This window comes from Panthera leo, chromosome B1 (genome assembly GCF_018350215.1).
Source record: "Panthera leo isolate Ple1 chromosome B1, P.leo_Ple1_pat1.1, whole genome shotgun sequence".
NCBI classification, from domain to species: Eukaryota; Metazoa; Chordata; class Mammalia; order Carnivora; family Felidae; genus Panthera; species Panthera leo.
Window position 1 is genome coordinate 147,433,462 of NC_056682.1, and position 18,530 is coordinate 147,451,991.

Here is an 18,530-nt window from a genome sequence, read left to right on the forward strand (position 1 = left end):
ATCTGCCAACACGTACAGCCCAGCAATGCCTTTAAATATAAAAACGAGAACTCCAAAAATAGATAGAGCTACATTTTCCTAATCCATTTCCCATCATAATACAATACCTGAAATGGCTTATAATTTTTTTTAACTTAGGAGGGTAGGAAAATCCTCATGCAGTTGCCTTCATGTGTGAATGACACTCTTTCATTGTAGGACTATAATGATGATAGTAATAATCAAGCTATCAAAATAATCCATGTAATGTTTTATCCTTTAATTATTTTAAAGGCAAGTATTTTTCTTAGCATTCAAAGGGGTTCTCCATGAAGAAAACAAGGAGAGGTCCTGAGGAGAATCAGAACTAGGCTGAATGCTGTGTGTAAGTATGAGAAGTGACACCTGCTTAAACAGTCACATGGTGATAGCTTTGCACCTGCAGAGGGAGGATGCCTCTCAGAAGCAGGCCACTGAGAAGAAGGAGCAGGTGGACTGCAAAGAAAGATAAAAATCATGCTATTGTTTGTTTGATATAATCACACCCACTATTATTTCTTTCACTCCTCCTTTGTGGAGATAAGGGGAGGAGGGGAGATGCATCTTAGAGACTGAACTGTACATAATTCACAACTCTGAATTATCAGCACAATGCAGAACAAAACAGCAGCTTCACCTTCTGCTAGAAAAGGATGTTTTAATAACCACATAATGGCAATAATTCTTCAAGTTACTGTGCCATCTTCTGTCATTTAAAGCGAAATTAGGGCGCTTTTTTCTTCATGCTGTTTAACCCTCTGTAATGTTTTGATTCTTTGAGGATTTTTAAATATTTTTTTTTCAGCCAGGGACACTCTTTCAAACACACTCTTCCTCCACCCCTGCAAATTTGATCCTTTTCTTCCCCCCCCCTTCTCCCTCCCTCCTTCCCTTTCTCCCTTCCTTCCTTCCCTTCCTCCCTCCCTCCTTTCTTTTGCTGGTAATGTATGTTATTTGCCTCTGGATTGCTTTTCTGTATTATCAGCTCCAAAAAGTGATGGTACTTCAAAGTGACATGGTGGTGCCTAATTTTACAATTTAATGACAATTTTTAAAAGTAAAGAGATGGTGGTTAGAGAAAAAGTCCACAACAGATAATAAGTCATGGAAAACTAAAGTGAGAACATAAAATGCTTAATGAATCTTCCTTAAGTCTAGTGAATACCAGAACCTCTTTCTTTGGCTAGTGGCTAAACAAGGCTCCAATATAATATGGGATTCTGTCTCCAACTGCATGGAAAAGATCAGTCAGTTGCCAAAGATCAGAAGCTCCTTAGGATGGTTCCTTCTAGTACTAAAGACCCTGAAGACAGTTTTATAGAAAAGCCCAAGTTCTACTGTAGGACTTACTTTCTTACTTGCTGGAAACTTTCTAGTGACCCTTAAACCATAACACACATTCTCCTCCGAGACTGTATATATTGCCTAGCCACAAGTTTAATTCCCATTTTATCCAGCATTTATGCATTCTGACTTATTTTTTCAACTTGTCTAATTTCAGACATCTTTGCTCCAGATTAGTTCTTAAAGTCTGAAAACACAGAAATTGCAGTTCTCACTCAAAAACTGGACGGATTTTTGCTAACCATGATATTTTTTTGAGTAACAATCTCCCTTGCAGCAAAACAAATCACCCAGAAAACCATCCCTTCTGTTTGCTTCTGTCTTTGTAGACAGGCTCTTGTTCCCTGGGTACAAAAATCCAAGATCTCTCCAGATAACCATTTTCAGCCTCACTTGCCTGGTCGTATGTGAAAAATTCCACATACAGCATTATTTCCTACATTATTTTCTAACCTCTGTGGATGTGGATTTGTAACTTATCTCATGTACAAAGTGAGAGATTTGCAAACGTAATTCCAGGGCCTAGAATAGTGTCTGGCACACTGTAGAAGTTCATGCACCACTGCTGAATAAATGCAGGAACTAATTAATTCTGGCCACCCCATATGAAGACATATTTACACTTCCTCCTTCTCCACATGTACCTTAAGTGTCTCAGGTTCATGAAAAGTGTGGGACTTCTTTGCAAATGGAGCTAACAAGCTCTCTGAAGAAGAATCAGATACATATACATCAGTAAGATATATGCCTCATTTGACAACTTATAACCTTTTCTTCCAATACAAATGCTATAGCTTTCCTACTATCTTGCTAAAAAACAACAACATCAGAGATGCCATAGACAAGCCTTTTGGCTATAGATATTCAAAGAAATTTTGTGGTGAGTCTGATATACAACAATTTTATACTGGTCACTTTCTGTGGGGCCACAATCCATGCTGTCTTCCCCATAATCCCAAATGAGGCACCCTGCAGCCCACTTGGAAAAGTGTAGTCATCCATATAGGTCCAGAGAACATCTAGTTATTGAATTTTCCTGGGAATGACAAACAGAGCCCCTGTATCTCATTTTGAGAAAAACATGATCTTCAGTACACCTAGATCTGTAGGGTAATAAGGCAGTTTAGGCCAGGCTTTTGTTAGAAAATGAAAACAATTACTACTGTTTGGAATGTAGTGATGTGTGCTCAAGGCGTTCAACGTGATGAGTTAACATTCACTACACAGCACTAATTGCAAAAGATACCAATGCACCAGGAGGTTCAGTGACTTGCTGGTGGGTGTATAAATGATACTTAGCACCAATGTGACAGGACCTGTCACTATCCCATGTGGCTAGTACATGCGGCTGCTGGCTGCTTGCCCCCCATAACCTTTCTTACATATAGTTAAAGGATCTTGACTTCCACCTACAAAATTAGTCCCAACCCAGCAACTAGACTATTTTCCTTCTGACATAGGACATAAACCCTATTTTACGGATGATGAAACCGAGGCCCAGAGAAGCTCAGTGCAATGTCTAAGGTCAGAGTTCTAGAAATCTAGTCTCCATACTTCCAGTCCAATATAACCAAGGATAGGAGCAGGGAGCCTCCATTCTAAATATTAGCCTTCCACTAATAAGCGAGGGAAGTGAATGAAGATCTGTACATACACATTTTGATCCCAATAAAAATAATGTGAAAAATTAAAAGCATAAAAGGCTGAGAAATAAAAATTGGATAGAAACATGCCAAAATGCTAACGATGGCTATGGAGGCACGATGGATGATTTTTTATTTTCTTCTCAATATCTGCCTATATTTTCCAAACCTGCAACAAACCTTACTAGTTTTATAATATAAAAAAAGAGAGAAAATAAATGTTATAGAATTCATCTGCATTAATGGGACACCCATGGGCAGGTTGGTAGAGCTAAAAAGATGATAAAAACTTTAAACAACATACTTACCCACCAACTGGGGGAGAGAAGAAGCCTCCCTGTCAAGCATGATGGATCCCTTCTCCATACATGTCCTCAGCTCAAATAAGCTGTGAAGGGACAATGTGGCCACATGGGGCTTGCTCCATCTTTCCCCACCCTGTTCCACTTTTTCTTCAAATTTAATCCACCTAGGAACATGAGATTAGTGAGCAGCAATTAAAAGTATTCCAACCTTCTCTGGAAATAGCTATATCAACCCCTCCATCTCCACCCCCACCAGCACTTCCAAAATGTCTCCTTTGATGGAGTCTTAAAAGCTTATTATATCGTTAATTGCATTACCTTTATGAATACACCAAACAGAGTCATTAGACTGCTCCTTCACATGGCGTTAGAGGGAACAAAAATAAACCAAAGGGATCTAAGAGCATCCTTGGTTTCCCACCTGTCTATACATAACCATGAAATCCTTAAGAATGATTATTTTACTGGATTTTTAAAATAACATAGGAAAAATGTGCATTTCAAAATTCTCCATGAAAGCCTACACTATGTAAAAATAACCACCGTTGTGAGAATTCTGTTGTGACTTCACAAGGCAAGTTTCTATAAGGTGAAATATCAATTATGAACCAGTATTTATCTTAATTATTTGAAAAATATGGTGTATGAAGTGGTCAGATGAATATAAAATTCCCCTTTAATACTTAAAGAGGGCCAGCATGTGTTGCTATGTCTTACTTTGTATTTCTCTGCTGACACATGTTCCCTTCTCATTGAGATTCTAATGGAAGCTTTTCTCTTCAAGTCTGGCTCCACATGTTTAAAAATACACAAGTTCAGTGAACACATCTATTCTGATAATAATAGATCTCCTATAAACCTTAGCAATGGAACAAACAACCCACTGTCTTTCTAAGACTCCTAGATATTTTGATAACTTAGCAATATACAAGCAACTTTTTAAAAGTTTAATGGAAATGAAAGCAAAACACATTTGACCGTCTGTATATTCCACATATTACACATACAGACTTTTTCTACACTGGTAAAGGAGAACATGAAAGCATCGTCAGTTTGCTATTCACTATGACCCAAAGAAAAATGCTTCTTTCTCTCAATTCAAACCTTCTGAAAGATATTGAAAAAGATAAAGAGGGGGTTAAAAAAAACTGTTTTTCTACATTCTTCACCCAAAGGTTTAATGATTGAAAAATGTTTTCCTAGAAAAAAACTAAACGCTCACCTAGCACACTAAAGATGAGAACAAAGGGCAGAGATCAGAGGAAGCTCTACATAAGGTATTATTTATAGACTGCTCACCACCCCCCAGAGGAGGAAAAAAAACACATTAGTAGAACCAGGAGTGAAAACAGATCAAGAGATCAACCACAGAGTCAGAGAAAATTTAGAATTTTAATCAAGCCCAATACTCACATGATTCACAAGTATTTTAGCCATATCCAAAGATTCTCTGTCTCTACTCCTCTCAGGAAGTCCCTCCTAGCCAGAGAACTCCCACATGTCAATGGTAACCTTATCTCCAACCTCACCCTCAATTCCAACACCCTCTCCCTTTCCTCTGTATCCCCCATAAATGTAAACAGTGGAGATTTTTACATATTTTCCTCACAAGTTAAAAAGCCCACATCACCACCAAAGTTCTAAAACTTCAGAAGTGGGCCTTGGTTCTTTCCATAAAAGTAGTTGTGAAACATTCCAAGACAGAATACAAGAACCTTTAATATTCATGTGTATGTGTTGTGTGTGTGTGTAATTAACTTAGTAGTTCTTCCCTTAAGTTGCTATTAGTACTACAGAAATAGAAAGAATGAAAGAAAAATGACAATTTTACATCACACTCTTATAGAATCCTATGGATTTGCCTAAAAGATAAAAGGTAATTGGGTTATTTCAAAAGTAATCATTTTATAGAGTATATTACATTGGTTAACTTTAGGTATATTATCTTTTCAGGCTTGCTCACACAATCTTTAACTATGTTTGTTGATACGTGTTATATAAATCATACATTTTTAAAATAATTTTGAAAAGGGGATGGAGGGTTGGGTTAAACAGGTGATGGGGATTAAGGAATGCACCTGTCATGATGAGCACAGGGTGATGTATGGAAGTGCTGAATCACTATATTGTACATCTGAAACTAATATAACACTGTATGTTAACTAACTGAAATTAAAATAAAAACTTAAAATAACTTTGAAGAGAATTTTTATTGAAGTATAATTGGCATAAAATATCCTAATAATTTCAGGTGTATATTATAGTGAATCATATTTACATTTGATGTTATGATTTATTACCCAAGCTAAGGCTCTAGTATATTAAAAGACTCCATAGTATATAAAACCGTGTCAGAATTACATATAAGGATGTTATCTATAGGAGTGATTCCTTGTTTTTATTCCTAAGAGAATTCTTAGTAGCTGAGGGAGAGAATCTTTGGTCATGGGATGTAAACCCAAGATAAATAACAAAAGCCAGCTAGAAACTCAGTAAAGGGGACTCAGTAAAGGGGAGTGTTTTAGACAGCCCTCAATTCCCTCTTATTTTTATTGAATGAGTCCCTCTTCCTATCAGTTGCCATAGATCTGTATTGCCAAATACATACAATGTGACAGTGGCTCTTTTCTGCCATCATTCTCAACTGTCCAAACTATGTAAGTTTATTTTTTTATATGCACCCCTATGTTAATTGCAGCATTATTTACAATAACCAAGATATAGAAATTAGGATACATGATACAAGGTACAAATATATATATAATAGTGATATATGATTCTGTACATATGAAACTGGTAATATCATATATACATGATAAAAATATAATATATAATATATAATGGAATATTATTCATCCATAAAAATAATGAAATCTTGCCATTTGAGACAACATGGATGGACCTCAATAGCACTTTGCTAAGTGAAGTAAGTCAGACAGAGATAGACAAATACCATACGATATCTCTTATATCATATGGCATATCTTACCATATGGTATCATATGGTATGATATCTCTTATATGTAGAATCATAAATATATAAATATAAATAAATATAAATATAAATAACCAAGCTCATAAATACAGACAATAGATTGGGAGTTGTCAGAGGTGGGAAGTGAAGGATAGGAGAAATGGATGATATAAGTTTAATAAAAATTTCTTAAAACAAACAAACAAAAAAAGGATCAAAACCCATGCACTCTTTTGTGACCAATCTGTTATTTCACTCCTCTCCACAGTTTGTATTGTAGGTCACCTGATTAGACTTAAATATGACTTTAAACAAGTTTTAAAAGTACATTTAGAATCATAAATCCCAACCAGCTGGGATTTATGGAATAGCATTAGTCACCCTCCCGGAATACACCAGCCCTTTAGGTCAAGATTTAATCACAAATGAATGAAAATGTAAAATCTCAAAACTAGCCAGTTCCCTAGAATCTATGTTCCTAAGGGATAAGTATGATCTCATAGTTCAGTTTAGCTTCTATTCCACTTTGAGTTCAGTAAATATTAAATGCCGTGATGATGTCATATCATAGCATAGCTAAGGACATAAGGGAAACTCTAGGATAATGACTATTAAATTCCTTCAAAATCTATTGTTCTGATTGTTCAAGGAATCGAGTATATTTCCAACATATGCCTTCAGACATAAAGTAATAGTTTGCCCATTTAAACAGATTGTTCGCATATAGTTTCATTCCAGAAACTACACATGCTATGTCTATCCTCTTCACATTATCAAGGACAAATTTGAAAAAAAAAAAAAACTGAAAACTACTCAATTCAAATCAGAACCCATTAAAGAAAAGGCTAAGGCAAAGGTGCCAAAGTTCAGCCTATCCGAATGCCAATGAATTTGTTAAGGTGTCCCAGAACCATGTAATTACATTTTTTTAAAAAACAGACATTTTTATTATAAAATGTACTATAAGCTACTATCCACCCTTCATAGTAACTGTGCATAACAATATATTTGCAATAAAGTTTCCTACTTTTCCTTTTGTCTTGGTACTTGACATGTTATAGGAAAATTTATTTCAGAAGTTAGATTTTTAAATGCTTGCAATTACAAAACTGTTGTAACCTTGCAGGAAGAGTTTCTTAGGTAAAGTTTATTTATTCCAAGGTTGGAAGAGAAAGAAGATGAAGAAGATGAAGAAGATGAAGAAGAAGGAGGAGGAGAAAGTACACTCAGTTGAATGTACTTTGAGTGACTGCCAACCAAACAGTATCTCTCTCGTTTATTGAAGAAAAGAGAAGGCCCACTGGGACTCACTGAATTTTGCAACTTTCCAATCATATGATTAAATGTAATTAAGAAAAGACAAGACCTCTAACTTACATGCATGCCAATTTAACAGTGGAAAATAGATGTGACCTTTGCCCTAGAATATAATCCAACTATATAAGACTATTAAAATAATAAATTTCTTGCTAACTAATAAGTGCCTCATTACACCAAAGAAGCCAAGGCTAGTGTGTATCTGGGATAAATTATGTTTTTAAGGAGACCTCTTAAATTTCTAGATCAACTGTGAAAGTTACTGCAAAACAGTGTATGTAACTACAATTACATAGATGATTATATTCCTTTTCCTTCAGCCTTCTTGTTACAGAAGAAATAAACTTGTTCTGAAATGGAATGTTCCAAAGTAATCCAGTAGAGAAAAGACAGAGAAGTCAGTATATACTGGGAAGAGAGCAGTCTCTCTCCACACCCACATGGTAAGTGCACATATCTATGCTTGATGGCCATGCCCTATAATCAGGTTTTCCAAAGATAGACTGGGTCAGTATGCCAAGTAGAAACACAAATGGGTGTTCATTTGTGCTGTCCCACTGGAAGTAAAACATCAATACCCTTTTCCTCTGTTGGCTGGCTTTCTTGTTGAAACTTGTGATGGCTTTCCTTTTTACCCAGGTTTGGCAGCAAAAACTGAATCACACTGGGAGACTGGTCTTTAACATATATTCTCATAACAGTGAAGTCCAACATTACCCATATGAATATTCCCTGAAGGAAAACTGAAAGCCAATAACCATTTTTGCAGAGACGTCATTGTCTCAAAGAAATAAAGAATGTGAGGGGTGCCTGGGTGGCTCAGTTGGTTAAGCATCCAGCTTTGGCTCAGGTCATGATCTCACATTTGTGAGTTCAAACCCTATGTCGGGCTCTCTGCTGTTAGTGCAGAGCTTGCTTTAGATCCTCTGTCTCCCTCTCTCTCTGATCCTTCCCCTCCCGCTCCCCCTCGAAAACATGTTCTCTCTCTCTCTCTCTCTCTCTCTCTCTCTCTCTCTCTCTCTCTCACACACACACACACACACACACACACACACACACACAAATAAATATTTAAAAGAAAGAAAGAACTTGGGGTGGTAGGAGATAGCAGTAGCTCTTCTTCCTGGCTTTGGGCCAACACCAAAGCTAGACCATGGCTTATTCTTTTGCCAGTTTGTATCATGAACCTATTAGCTAATGCCTAGCCACCTTGAAAGTCTTAATAATGAGCATAGGCTTCTTCACTAATACCAAATAATCCATTCTAATTACTGCCATATTACTAAAGGTCAGTACTCGAATGACCTAACACTCAGGAATACACGAATACCCTTCAAAAAAGAGTATTCTCTGCATTCCACTGGTCATATACAATTTCTCAGGTCTAATCATTCTATCCTTTGCACAGTCTTCATTTGTGCTCTATGTTAGAAGAACCAGTAAAAATTCAAAGTTTTAATTTTTAGGAAAGGGAAAAGTAGGGGAAAGATGTTAAAAAAAAAAAAAAAAAAAAGAGGGTGGAAGAGTTGGCTGTGCTTCAAACTTCATATAAAGAAAGACTTCCCTTGTGGCTACTGTGCCTTCCAGAAGTTAAATTGGGATAATTTTCCTACTACTGAAACCATTCTCATTATTTTCTGAGACACAGAGCTTAACCTGAACTTCCTGACTAATACTGAATATGCTGTAGTGCTGGGAATCCATATAGGATATTTTTGGTCAAATCCAATCATTAGCCAACTAAAAAGTATAGAGCATTACAAAGGATAGTATTGTGTTTTCTGAGTGTATGGGCTCACAGTAGAAACTGCATTAAGCTAGAGAAGTCTAGTGGGTTAGTTCTCTATGGAATAAAATAAGTCTATGAATTGGGGTCTCCACAGAAGGCAAAGATCTCAATTTTATAAGTCAGCCAGAAAAATATTCATAGAACATTTTCACATATAAAATGAATCCCTTCTAAATACTAAACTTTTATTAGTCTGAGACATTTGAGAGCTTTTAATGGAGGAAAATCTCCTATCACATCTGGAAACTGGACATCATAAATGGTGGTCAGAAATTACTGCAAAAACATTCTGAAGCAGAGAATGTTCCAAGAACTAAAGATTACTAAAAATCTGAATCATTTCTGGAGGTACAATCACCTTCCAGCCTCCCAACAGGATCTGGGTGGAGCGGACTACTAAGAATCAAGGTACTATTTCTCCATTCCTTCATTCTGTTAGAACATATTTCTTGACTATGGATAGTATCCCAGGTAGTTGTAGACTAGAAATATAGTGGTGAACAAAAAAAACAAAAAATTCCTGCCCTCGTGGAACTTTAATTTTATTGGGAAGAGAAAATAATAAGATATGCAATATGCTAAATGGTGGTAAGTGCCAAGGACAAAATAACAGAGGATGGAGGTTATGGAGTGTTGGGGGAAGGTTTCAACTTTAGATGGGGTAGCCACTGAGATGATATTTGAATAAATACCTGAAGGAGGAGGGGAAATGAGCCATGTAGATAACTGGGGTTGCAGCAAGGTGAGCACTTCAGACAGAGAGAACAGCAAGTGTGATGTCCCTGACACAGGAACATGACTGGACAGTGAGTGAACAGGGGAGAGAAGCAGGAGATGAGGTCAAAGATATCATTGTGGATTGTTCATGAGGGAGATAAGGCCAGGTGCAAAGAGATGGACTAATTAGGAAGCATGTGCAGTAATCTAGATGAGAAATGATGGTGGCTGGGACCTGGGTTGTGGCAGTGCTGAATGTGAGATGTGGTGAGATTCTGAGTATCTCGATATCTTTGAGGGTAAAATTAATAGGAGTTGCCAACGGATCAAGTAAGGGGTGTAGAGAAAGACAGAAGGCAAGGAAAACTCCAATGTTTCTGGCTTGAGTAACTAGAAGAATGGAGTTGTTCACTGCAGTGCAAAACTCTGTAGGAGAAGCAGATCTGAGGCAGGAAGATTAGCAGCTCAATATTAGACATGATATTTTGAGAAGGGGATTAGCCATCCAATTATTTGTTTTCAGTCATATAAGGAAAGAATCTGGGCTAGAGAACTTAAGGCAGATGGCATCAGCATATTGATGAATTAGTTTGAAACTTCAAACATAGGTCCTCTTCTGAGTTTTATCAATGGTGTGCTAGGTACCTTGGGTCTGTCATCAGACAGCTGTTCATCAGTCAGAAAGAGATGACATCAAAGAACTCCAACTTTGGTCAAGTAATATTTCTAAGAAAGTATTATATTTAGCACAGTTGTTTCTAAAGGCAATCGGTTCTCAACTAATCACACTTAAAAAAATATGACTGAGCACCTATTATGGTGCCAGGCACAGTGAGGCACTAGGAATACAGTAGTGAAAGACAGACATGGTGGTCCCTGCTTTCAGATGAATTGGTGTAATGAAGAAGACAAAATGAAAACAATAATATCATATCTACATTTAATTAACCAATAGTGAGGCGTCTGGGTGGCTCAGTCAGTTAAGCATCTGACTTCGGCTCAGGTCATGATTTCACAGCTTGTTGGTTAGAGCCCCACGTTGGGCTCTGTGCTGACAGCTCAGAGCCTGGAGCCTGCTTCGGATTCTGTGTCTCCCTTGCTCTCTCTGCCCCTCCTCCATTCGCGCTCTGTGTGTGTGTCTCTCAAAAATAAACATTAAAAAAAATGTAAAGAAGTTATAGAGTGTAGACTAGAGTGAGTCTATTTCTTCCTGGAAAGCACCCCCCTCCCACCAACAACACATGGTGTACTCCCACCACACATTCTCTCCAGCAGTACAGTCTCTCAGGGATTGATGACATCACCCAAAAATGACACCTGTGTTGTCAAGGAAATAAGTCCTTAAAGATGGTAAAGTATTCAAAATTATGTGAATCTTTAAGAATCTTAAACGAAAGTACAATGTCCGTTTCACTCAACGTTGAATTACCTACACAGTGAACTGTTACCTCCTCCTTTCTGAGACCAGAGGTCACATAAAATAGAGCCTGTCTTTGACTGAAAGAAAAAGCAGAAAGCTACACCTGAAGTCTACTCTATGATAGGTACTCACACAGGAATTTCAAGATGAGAATAAGAATAACAGTAGCTCTTCTGGTCACAACTGACTATACCAGTATACACACAGGGATGGAATTATAGAGCTATGAGATATGCATGAAGTTAGAGAGGTGCAACGCAGTATCACCCTCAGTTGATAGAACAGGGCACTCAAGCTCGGGAAGACTCCATGAGTACATGACTGGCCCAAAGCTAAGTAGCCCATTAGCACCAAAGCTAAGATTAGACCAAAATCTCCCCAACACTTAATTCAGGCTGCGCCAGTACAATTCTTACTATGGTTTTTTTTTTTCTCCTAGAAAGAAGGAAAAGAAAAAATTAAATGGAGATACTAGTAAAAGGTTCCAATTTGAAGGCCTTCTTTTGGAGGATGTTTTATGAACCCAAGGTGTACTTTATGTAGGACTTTTAATACCCAGGTTATAGGTACTGAGAGAAAGGAATGAGAGAGAGTTACTGTATCATGGAAAGAGGTCCTGAAAAACCAAGAATGAAGAGCTTCAACAGGGAGCGTAAGAGGTGGAGAAGTAGAAATGTGCTACAGGCAGCTTTTTAATAAGGAGAAAATATTAACAGAAGAGTTCAAACAAGCACACTTGCTTTAAGTGTCTGTATGTTAGAAAGACAGTTATCCAGCAAATGGAAAATAACATATTTAAGATGAGGTCTCTTTCCTTAATGCTACTAGGAGGGCCAGGAGCAAAATGTAATGATTTTTTTTTTCTGAGCACAGTTTAAATTATGGAAGATAAGAGATTATCCATGGATTCTACTCTACTTTTTTTTTTCTACTGAATTTTTTTTAAAGCAGATTGTTTCCACATGGATAAACTACCTAGAAATTCTTGGTGAGAAATAAAAGCTTCTCTACCATTATCAAATGAATTAATTTATAAAGCTTTTCTACTATTAAAAATCCTAAATGGCTGAAGACATTCAAAAGTACTTTACAACAGGAGCGCCTGGGTGGCTCAGTCGGTTAAGCGTCCGACTTTGGCTCAGGTCATGATCTCACAGTTTGTGAGTTCAAGCCCTGTGTCGGGCTCTGTGCTGACAGCTCAGAGCCTGGAGCCTGCTTCAGATTCGGTGTCTCCTCTCTCTACCCAACTTGTGCTCTGTCTCTCTATGTCTCTCAAAAAATAAATGTAAAAAATTTTTTAAAAAAGTACAACAGAAATAATAATAAATCCATAAACCTACAGAGCACAAGTCTCAGTAACTAAACAAAAATTACCAAAAAAATCCAATGAACTTGATGAACACTTGATTACAAATGATATGATGCATGAAGCTTTTAAGACATGCCCCAGAAATAAGGTGCCTGGCTGGCTCAGTCAGAAGAGCATGGGACTCTAGATCTTGGGGTCATGAGTTCTAGCCCCATATTGGGTGCAGACCCCAGAAAATAAATGTTCTTCCTTTAACTCCCAAAAGAACCTCATCCAGTAAAGGAAAGACTATTGGGTTAGTGGTTCTTTATATCTCATCAACTTTTACTGATCGTAGATGATAAAAAATATATTTCTTTCTGGTTCTAGAATGACCTAACAAGAACCAGAACAGCAGACATAAATCTCTTTTCCATCTACATCTGTTGAAGACTTTCACTTATTTTGCTTTTTTTTAAACCCAAAGCCATGATAATGATTTGACTTGCCTCACTTCTGATTATACTGAACACACTTGAGACTCTTCAGTAAGATACAGTGACCTATGTGTGAGCTTCTTTTGCTCACTTCTTTTTTCCCAGTACTTCATGAGTGCCTGACATATACTATGCATTCAAAAAAACACGGGCTGAAGTTAACTGATTTGAATTAAATTACAGACTATAAAAGGCGTGTCTTAACAATATTTTTCTTGTGAAAGTGAAATATATTGAATCTCCATGTGACTATGACAGTGAGAGACCAATAACTGCATTATATATAAGTTTTTATATTATATAATTGCTGTATATCCTAGAATTACAGCGTGGAGTATATAACGGAGTCTACATCCAGAAAGAAAGTAAAGCTCTATTATCATGAGACAAATGAAGCCTTAGATGTATCGGTAGTGCTTAACAATTTACAAAGTATTTCCATATGTATACACGCATATAGATGTATATAAATATCCATGCTATAATTAGACAAATATTAAGTAGTATTACACTTACATATATTATCTATCTTATATTGTGTTCATATATATTATATGTAGTAGATCATTTTATTGATGATGAAATCAAAGTTCTGAGAAACTGCGTACTGGGCAGCTAACAGGTGAGAAATCTGAAATTGAACTCAGGTCTCTAAACTTCCAATTCAAGTGAACGTTCTACTTGGCTTTTTGTTGGATACTTAAAAGATAATATATTTTCACTTGGAATAATGGCAAGTTTGTGGATAAACAGTCATTGTCTTTGCACCCTCCCTCCTAACTGGGAATGGACAAAAAAATCAGACATGATTTCACAAGATACCCTGGCATGTGGAGACTGTGGACACATATCTCTAGCCTATCATGTTAGGGTGCTTGAGTTTATCTAAGACATTTTACTATTAAACAGCATACGAATGGAGGTTTACTTCTAATTCCTTATAAAGGTTAAAACTGTTACAACACGAATCAATGAAACAATGTTCCAGCAGTGAAATAAAGGGTGTCCTGCATCCACATCAATACAAAAGAGAATTAAAAGAATCCTTTCATTCCTTAACCCAGCCAACATGATGCTCATCAGTTATTCAAAGTGTGAAGGAGAGAGAAGGATGCTCACGGACAACAATCTTGCCCTGCATTTGATTCCCCAGGTCAGCAGTGCACAGCCAGCCATGCCTCACCTCGCTGTCTCCTTCCACTCCATCTCCTGCCCATCCACGGCCAGCAGCTCATCCAGTTCGGTGAAGAGTTGAGGGGGTGCGGGGCTGTCATCCTCCTCACCCAAGATGAATCGGATACGTTCTGCAGCAGGAGAGACTGCGGAAGTGAAAATACTGCGGTTAAACACTGGCTGGACAACCCTGAGGAAAGTGTAGCTTCGAGCTCTTCCTCTGTCCCCAAGGCTATTGGACTTCCCAGCCATGTTTTCTGTGGACATCTTCCTTGCTGGGCCTCCCTTATCCCCAACCTAAAGACAGAAAGAACTCAAAGCCCTTCTCTGTTCCTTCAGTCCTAAGCTGTATCTCAGCTCGCCACTGCTCTCCAGGACAGGGCTCCGGTTCTGTGTGGAGTGTCACAAAGAACCTTTAGCCCTCAGATGAGCTGAGGTCCAACCACATGATCTTCCCTCCTTCCCCACTTATGACCCATCCAAAATTAGTAGACAGAAACCAGCCTGAGCCAATCACTTCTTCTACAGCAATGGGAGGGGGCAACAGAGCACTCCAATCCTGAGTTACCCCAGGCCCTTGCCTCCCACCCACCCGCCCTCTGTCCAATGCCTAAAGCTCATGCCCTCACAGGATCCTCGCTGCCCGTAACTTGCTAAGTGCAAAGTTGATGAGGGAATATTTAACAAGATGGGGCCTCTTCTTTACATAATGGCAGTACCCAAAAATGTTTAGTCACACTTCAATACACTTGAAAAACAAGCCCAAGTAAACTATTGTACACCTGAGGAAAAAAACCTTTCTGACACACTCAAGCACATAATTGAATGCCCTACTAGCTCCTTTTGACCCTATCTCCTGAAAATCTTGTAACAAAAAATTAACTAGAACTTCCCTCAGGTTGTGGTTAATTTTCCCTTTTTTTTTTTTTTAAGGAAAACATCTGAAAACTGATGGCCATATTACAAAACTAAGGCACAGAGATACTCTTTAAAATCCCTGGGTAAAGCCAAGAATGGTATATCCATGTGAATGTAGTCCAGGTACACAGATACATATGTGTGTATGCACACACACACACACACACACACACACACACACACACACACACACACACGATTGCAGAAATATATGTACTCAATAAAAAAAGAAAATTCTTACCATCTGAAAACTACTATAATAGGACAGGATGCAATGCCACAGATCAAAAAATACTACAAATAAACTCATGAAAAATATTCAACCTAACTAGTCATCAAAACTAATTATTAAAATAATGAGGTGTCTGGGTGGCTCAGTCAGTTAAGCATCCAATTCTTGATTTTGGTTCAGGTCATGATTTCACGGTCGTGATCAAGCCCCACATCGGGCTCCACGCTGTCAGTACAGAGCCTGCTTGGGATTCTCTCTCTCTCCCTCTCTCTCTCTGCCCCTCCCCTGCATGCTCTCTCTCTCAAAATAGAATAGAATAGAATAGAATAGAATAGAATAGAATAGAATAGAATAGAATAGAATAGAATACATGTTTTACCTATGAAAATGGCAAATATTTTCAAAAATGATCATCCCAATGTTGCCAGAGATTTAGAACATGTACACCAGCACCTCTCAGTTTATGTCACTGGTAGAAGCCTAAATGGGAATATCTCTCTGAAGGGAAATTTAAAAGGATATGAAAATGTTTTAAAAGTATATATATCATGTGAGCCAGTAATGCTACCACTAAAAAGACATTCATTCCGAGTAATAGTTGTTATCTCAAAGACTGAGGTATCCACTGCAACATTGTTGATAACTGTGAAAAATAAAAGCCTAAATGTCCAAAAAGGATTGGTTAAATAAACTGTATTACAACTATCCAATAAATTACCATGTAGTTATAAAACATGAAGTCAAGATTATTTTTTGACATATATACAAGATTAAATGAAAAATAAAATTGCAAAATCATGCAAATAAAGTGATTCCACTTTAGTAAAGAAAAAAATACACATATATCCACAAAATAAAGTCTGGAGTTGAGAGAGCCCTCACTCTGCATGGTTCCAGTGTGTGTGAATTCCAGGCACCACCATTTAGTTAAAGAACACCAGTCTCCCAATAATACAGTTCAAATTTCAGTTATCATAGTGTATTAACTGTGAGTAATTGCACAAAGGACGAATTTCACTGCAAGCTCTTCAGTCCATAAGTTACTATGTAAATAACATATATACATCATGATCAGTGACCAATCATAATGCTTTTTGCAAAGTCTGTCAGTGATTGGTCACTGGCCATCTGGTACCCAGTTCATATACAGGCAGCAAAGTGTGTATCTGCATTGCCTTCCTATCTTTCAATGATAAATTCATATAATATAAATAACCAAAAGAGGGAAGTAGCCAAAAGAGATGAAAGTCGAGTACAGACAAAAAGTGATATGGTAGAAATGAAATCTGTGACAAATGTAAAAGGGGTTACAGAAGACAGAACGCTGCTCATGGGGAGGTTGACAATGCCGCCAATCGCCATGTGAGAAAATCTAGACACACAGTCAAAAGGCGCACAGCGCAGCACACAAACTTCACAATGTAAATAACGAAAGTGGCTGAACCAAAACAATAAAGATGTCCCAGAGGAAGTGATGCTGGCAAAACAGAAAACAAACAAAAAACCCACACACATTAAAAAAAAAAAACTCACATTAAAGGAACTCTCAGAGACATTTCTTGACATGGAAAGCAAAAAGGAGAAAATGTTGAAAGCGGATCCAAACTTAGAGAGGAGTATGCAATTCGGTTGGGAACAGAAAAGATGCTTGCTTCATATCATACGTTGTACAATGGGACGAAGGCAAGTCTATTCAAACTACTTCTGAGAAGATTTTAAGAAGAAACAAAACACTTTAATCTCAATGCTTCTGATGATTTAGAGTGTGCTAAATATTAGTTTTACTATTTTTTTTCATTTTCCTGTATCTTTATAACAAACAGCAAGAAAGATTTCAATGACACAGCAAAATTTTTTAAAGGTCAAAGAAAAATAGTAGCTTTTCTCATTGATTATTGGGATTGTTTTGCATTAACTTCAGCTTGAATAGTCATATTTATGGCCTCGCACTACCACGCAAAGCAAGGACGGCCTATATATACAACTTTTAAATGTTATACAGTTTATTTCTAGGGCTTCTATTTTCTTCCTTTCACTTTTCTATCTGTTCTGTAGTGTGCACAATTCATTCATGCATTCATTCAGCAGTATTTATGGAGTACTGTCTTTGCTCTAAATAGGCTTAGTTTCAGGCTCTGAAGATAAAGGAAAAAACTTGACAAGATCCTTGTTCTTATCAAGTTTACATCTCTAGAAAGGGATGCAAACATTAACTAATTAATTGTTCAGTGAATAATTAATTGCTTAAATGAATGAATAAATTAGTACATAAACCAAAAAAAATATATCTGCAGACTGTTCTGTGTTTGCGGAACATTCAAATAAGATAATTGAATATATATTAATATAAGATACAATATATTTAATTTCAGTAATTAGAGAAAAAATGACTGTGAAATTTCTTAACATCTCTGTGAAAAACAAAAAATAAAAGTTCCAGAACTTTTACGCAAAAAGACTTGCAATGCCTTTCCAACCAAGAAATGGAAAGTGTAATCATTCTAGAGAATCATGGAAGTCATGAAAGAAATGATGGGGGTGGGTAAGAAATGATGAGTACAATTTGGAATCTGTCTAAGACTTCAGACTACTAAAAATGTGGTTATACAATAGTGGTTCTGAAACAGACAATCAGAGATTTGATGGACTTTTCATCAACGTTCAACATCAAAGATTGCCGAGGTAGAACTAGCTTTTGGAAAGGAAAAATGTACATTTAGAGGATCAATTTTTTTGTTCATTTCTAAAAACGTGATGTTAGTCCCCACCTCTAACAGAGAAGAATAAATCTTTCTCCTCATTAGAAAAGAGACTCTACCTGCAGAGCCACAGCACATATCTCTGCTCAGCTCTGATCCAAGGAGCAGTACTCTGAGATCCAGGATCCTCAAATGA

The 18,530-nt window shown here is 37.2% G+C and overlaps 1 protein-coding gene across 1 annotated transcript in view; it reads right to left on the bottom strand.

Moving 5' to 3' along the window:
* SLC4A4 (solute carrier family 4 member 4) overlaps positions 1–18,530 on the bottom strand; it is a 350,038-nt gene that overhangs the window by 197,566 nt on the left and 133,942 nt on the right. Inside the window, exons 4-5 of the mRNA XM_042936217.1 lie at positions 14,496–14,631; positions 3,314–3,474 (exon numbers count right to left, since the gene is read on the bottom strand). Of these exons, the coding sequence (XP_042792151.1) occupies positions 3,314–3,474; positions 14,496–14,631 (297 nt within the window). The remainder of the gene's footprint in view (positions 1–3,313; positions 3,475–14,495; positions 14,632–18,530) is intronic.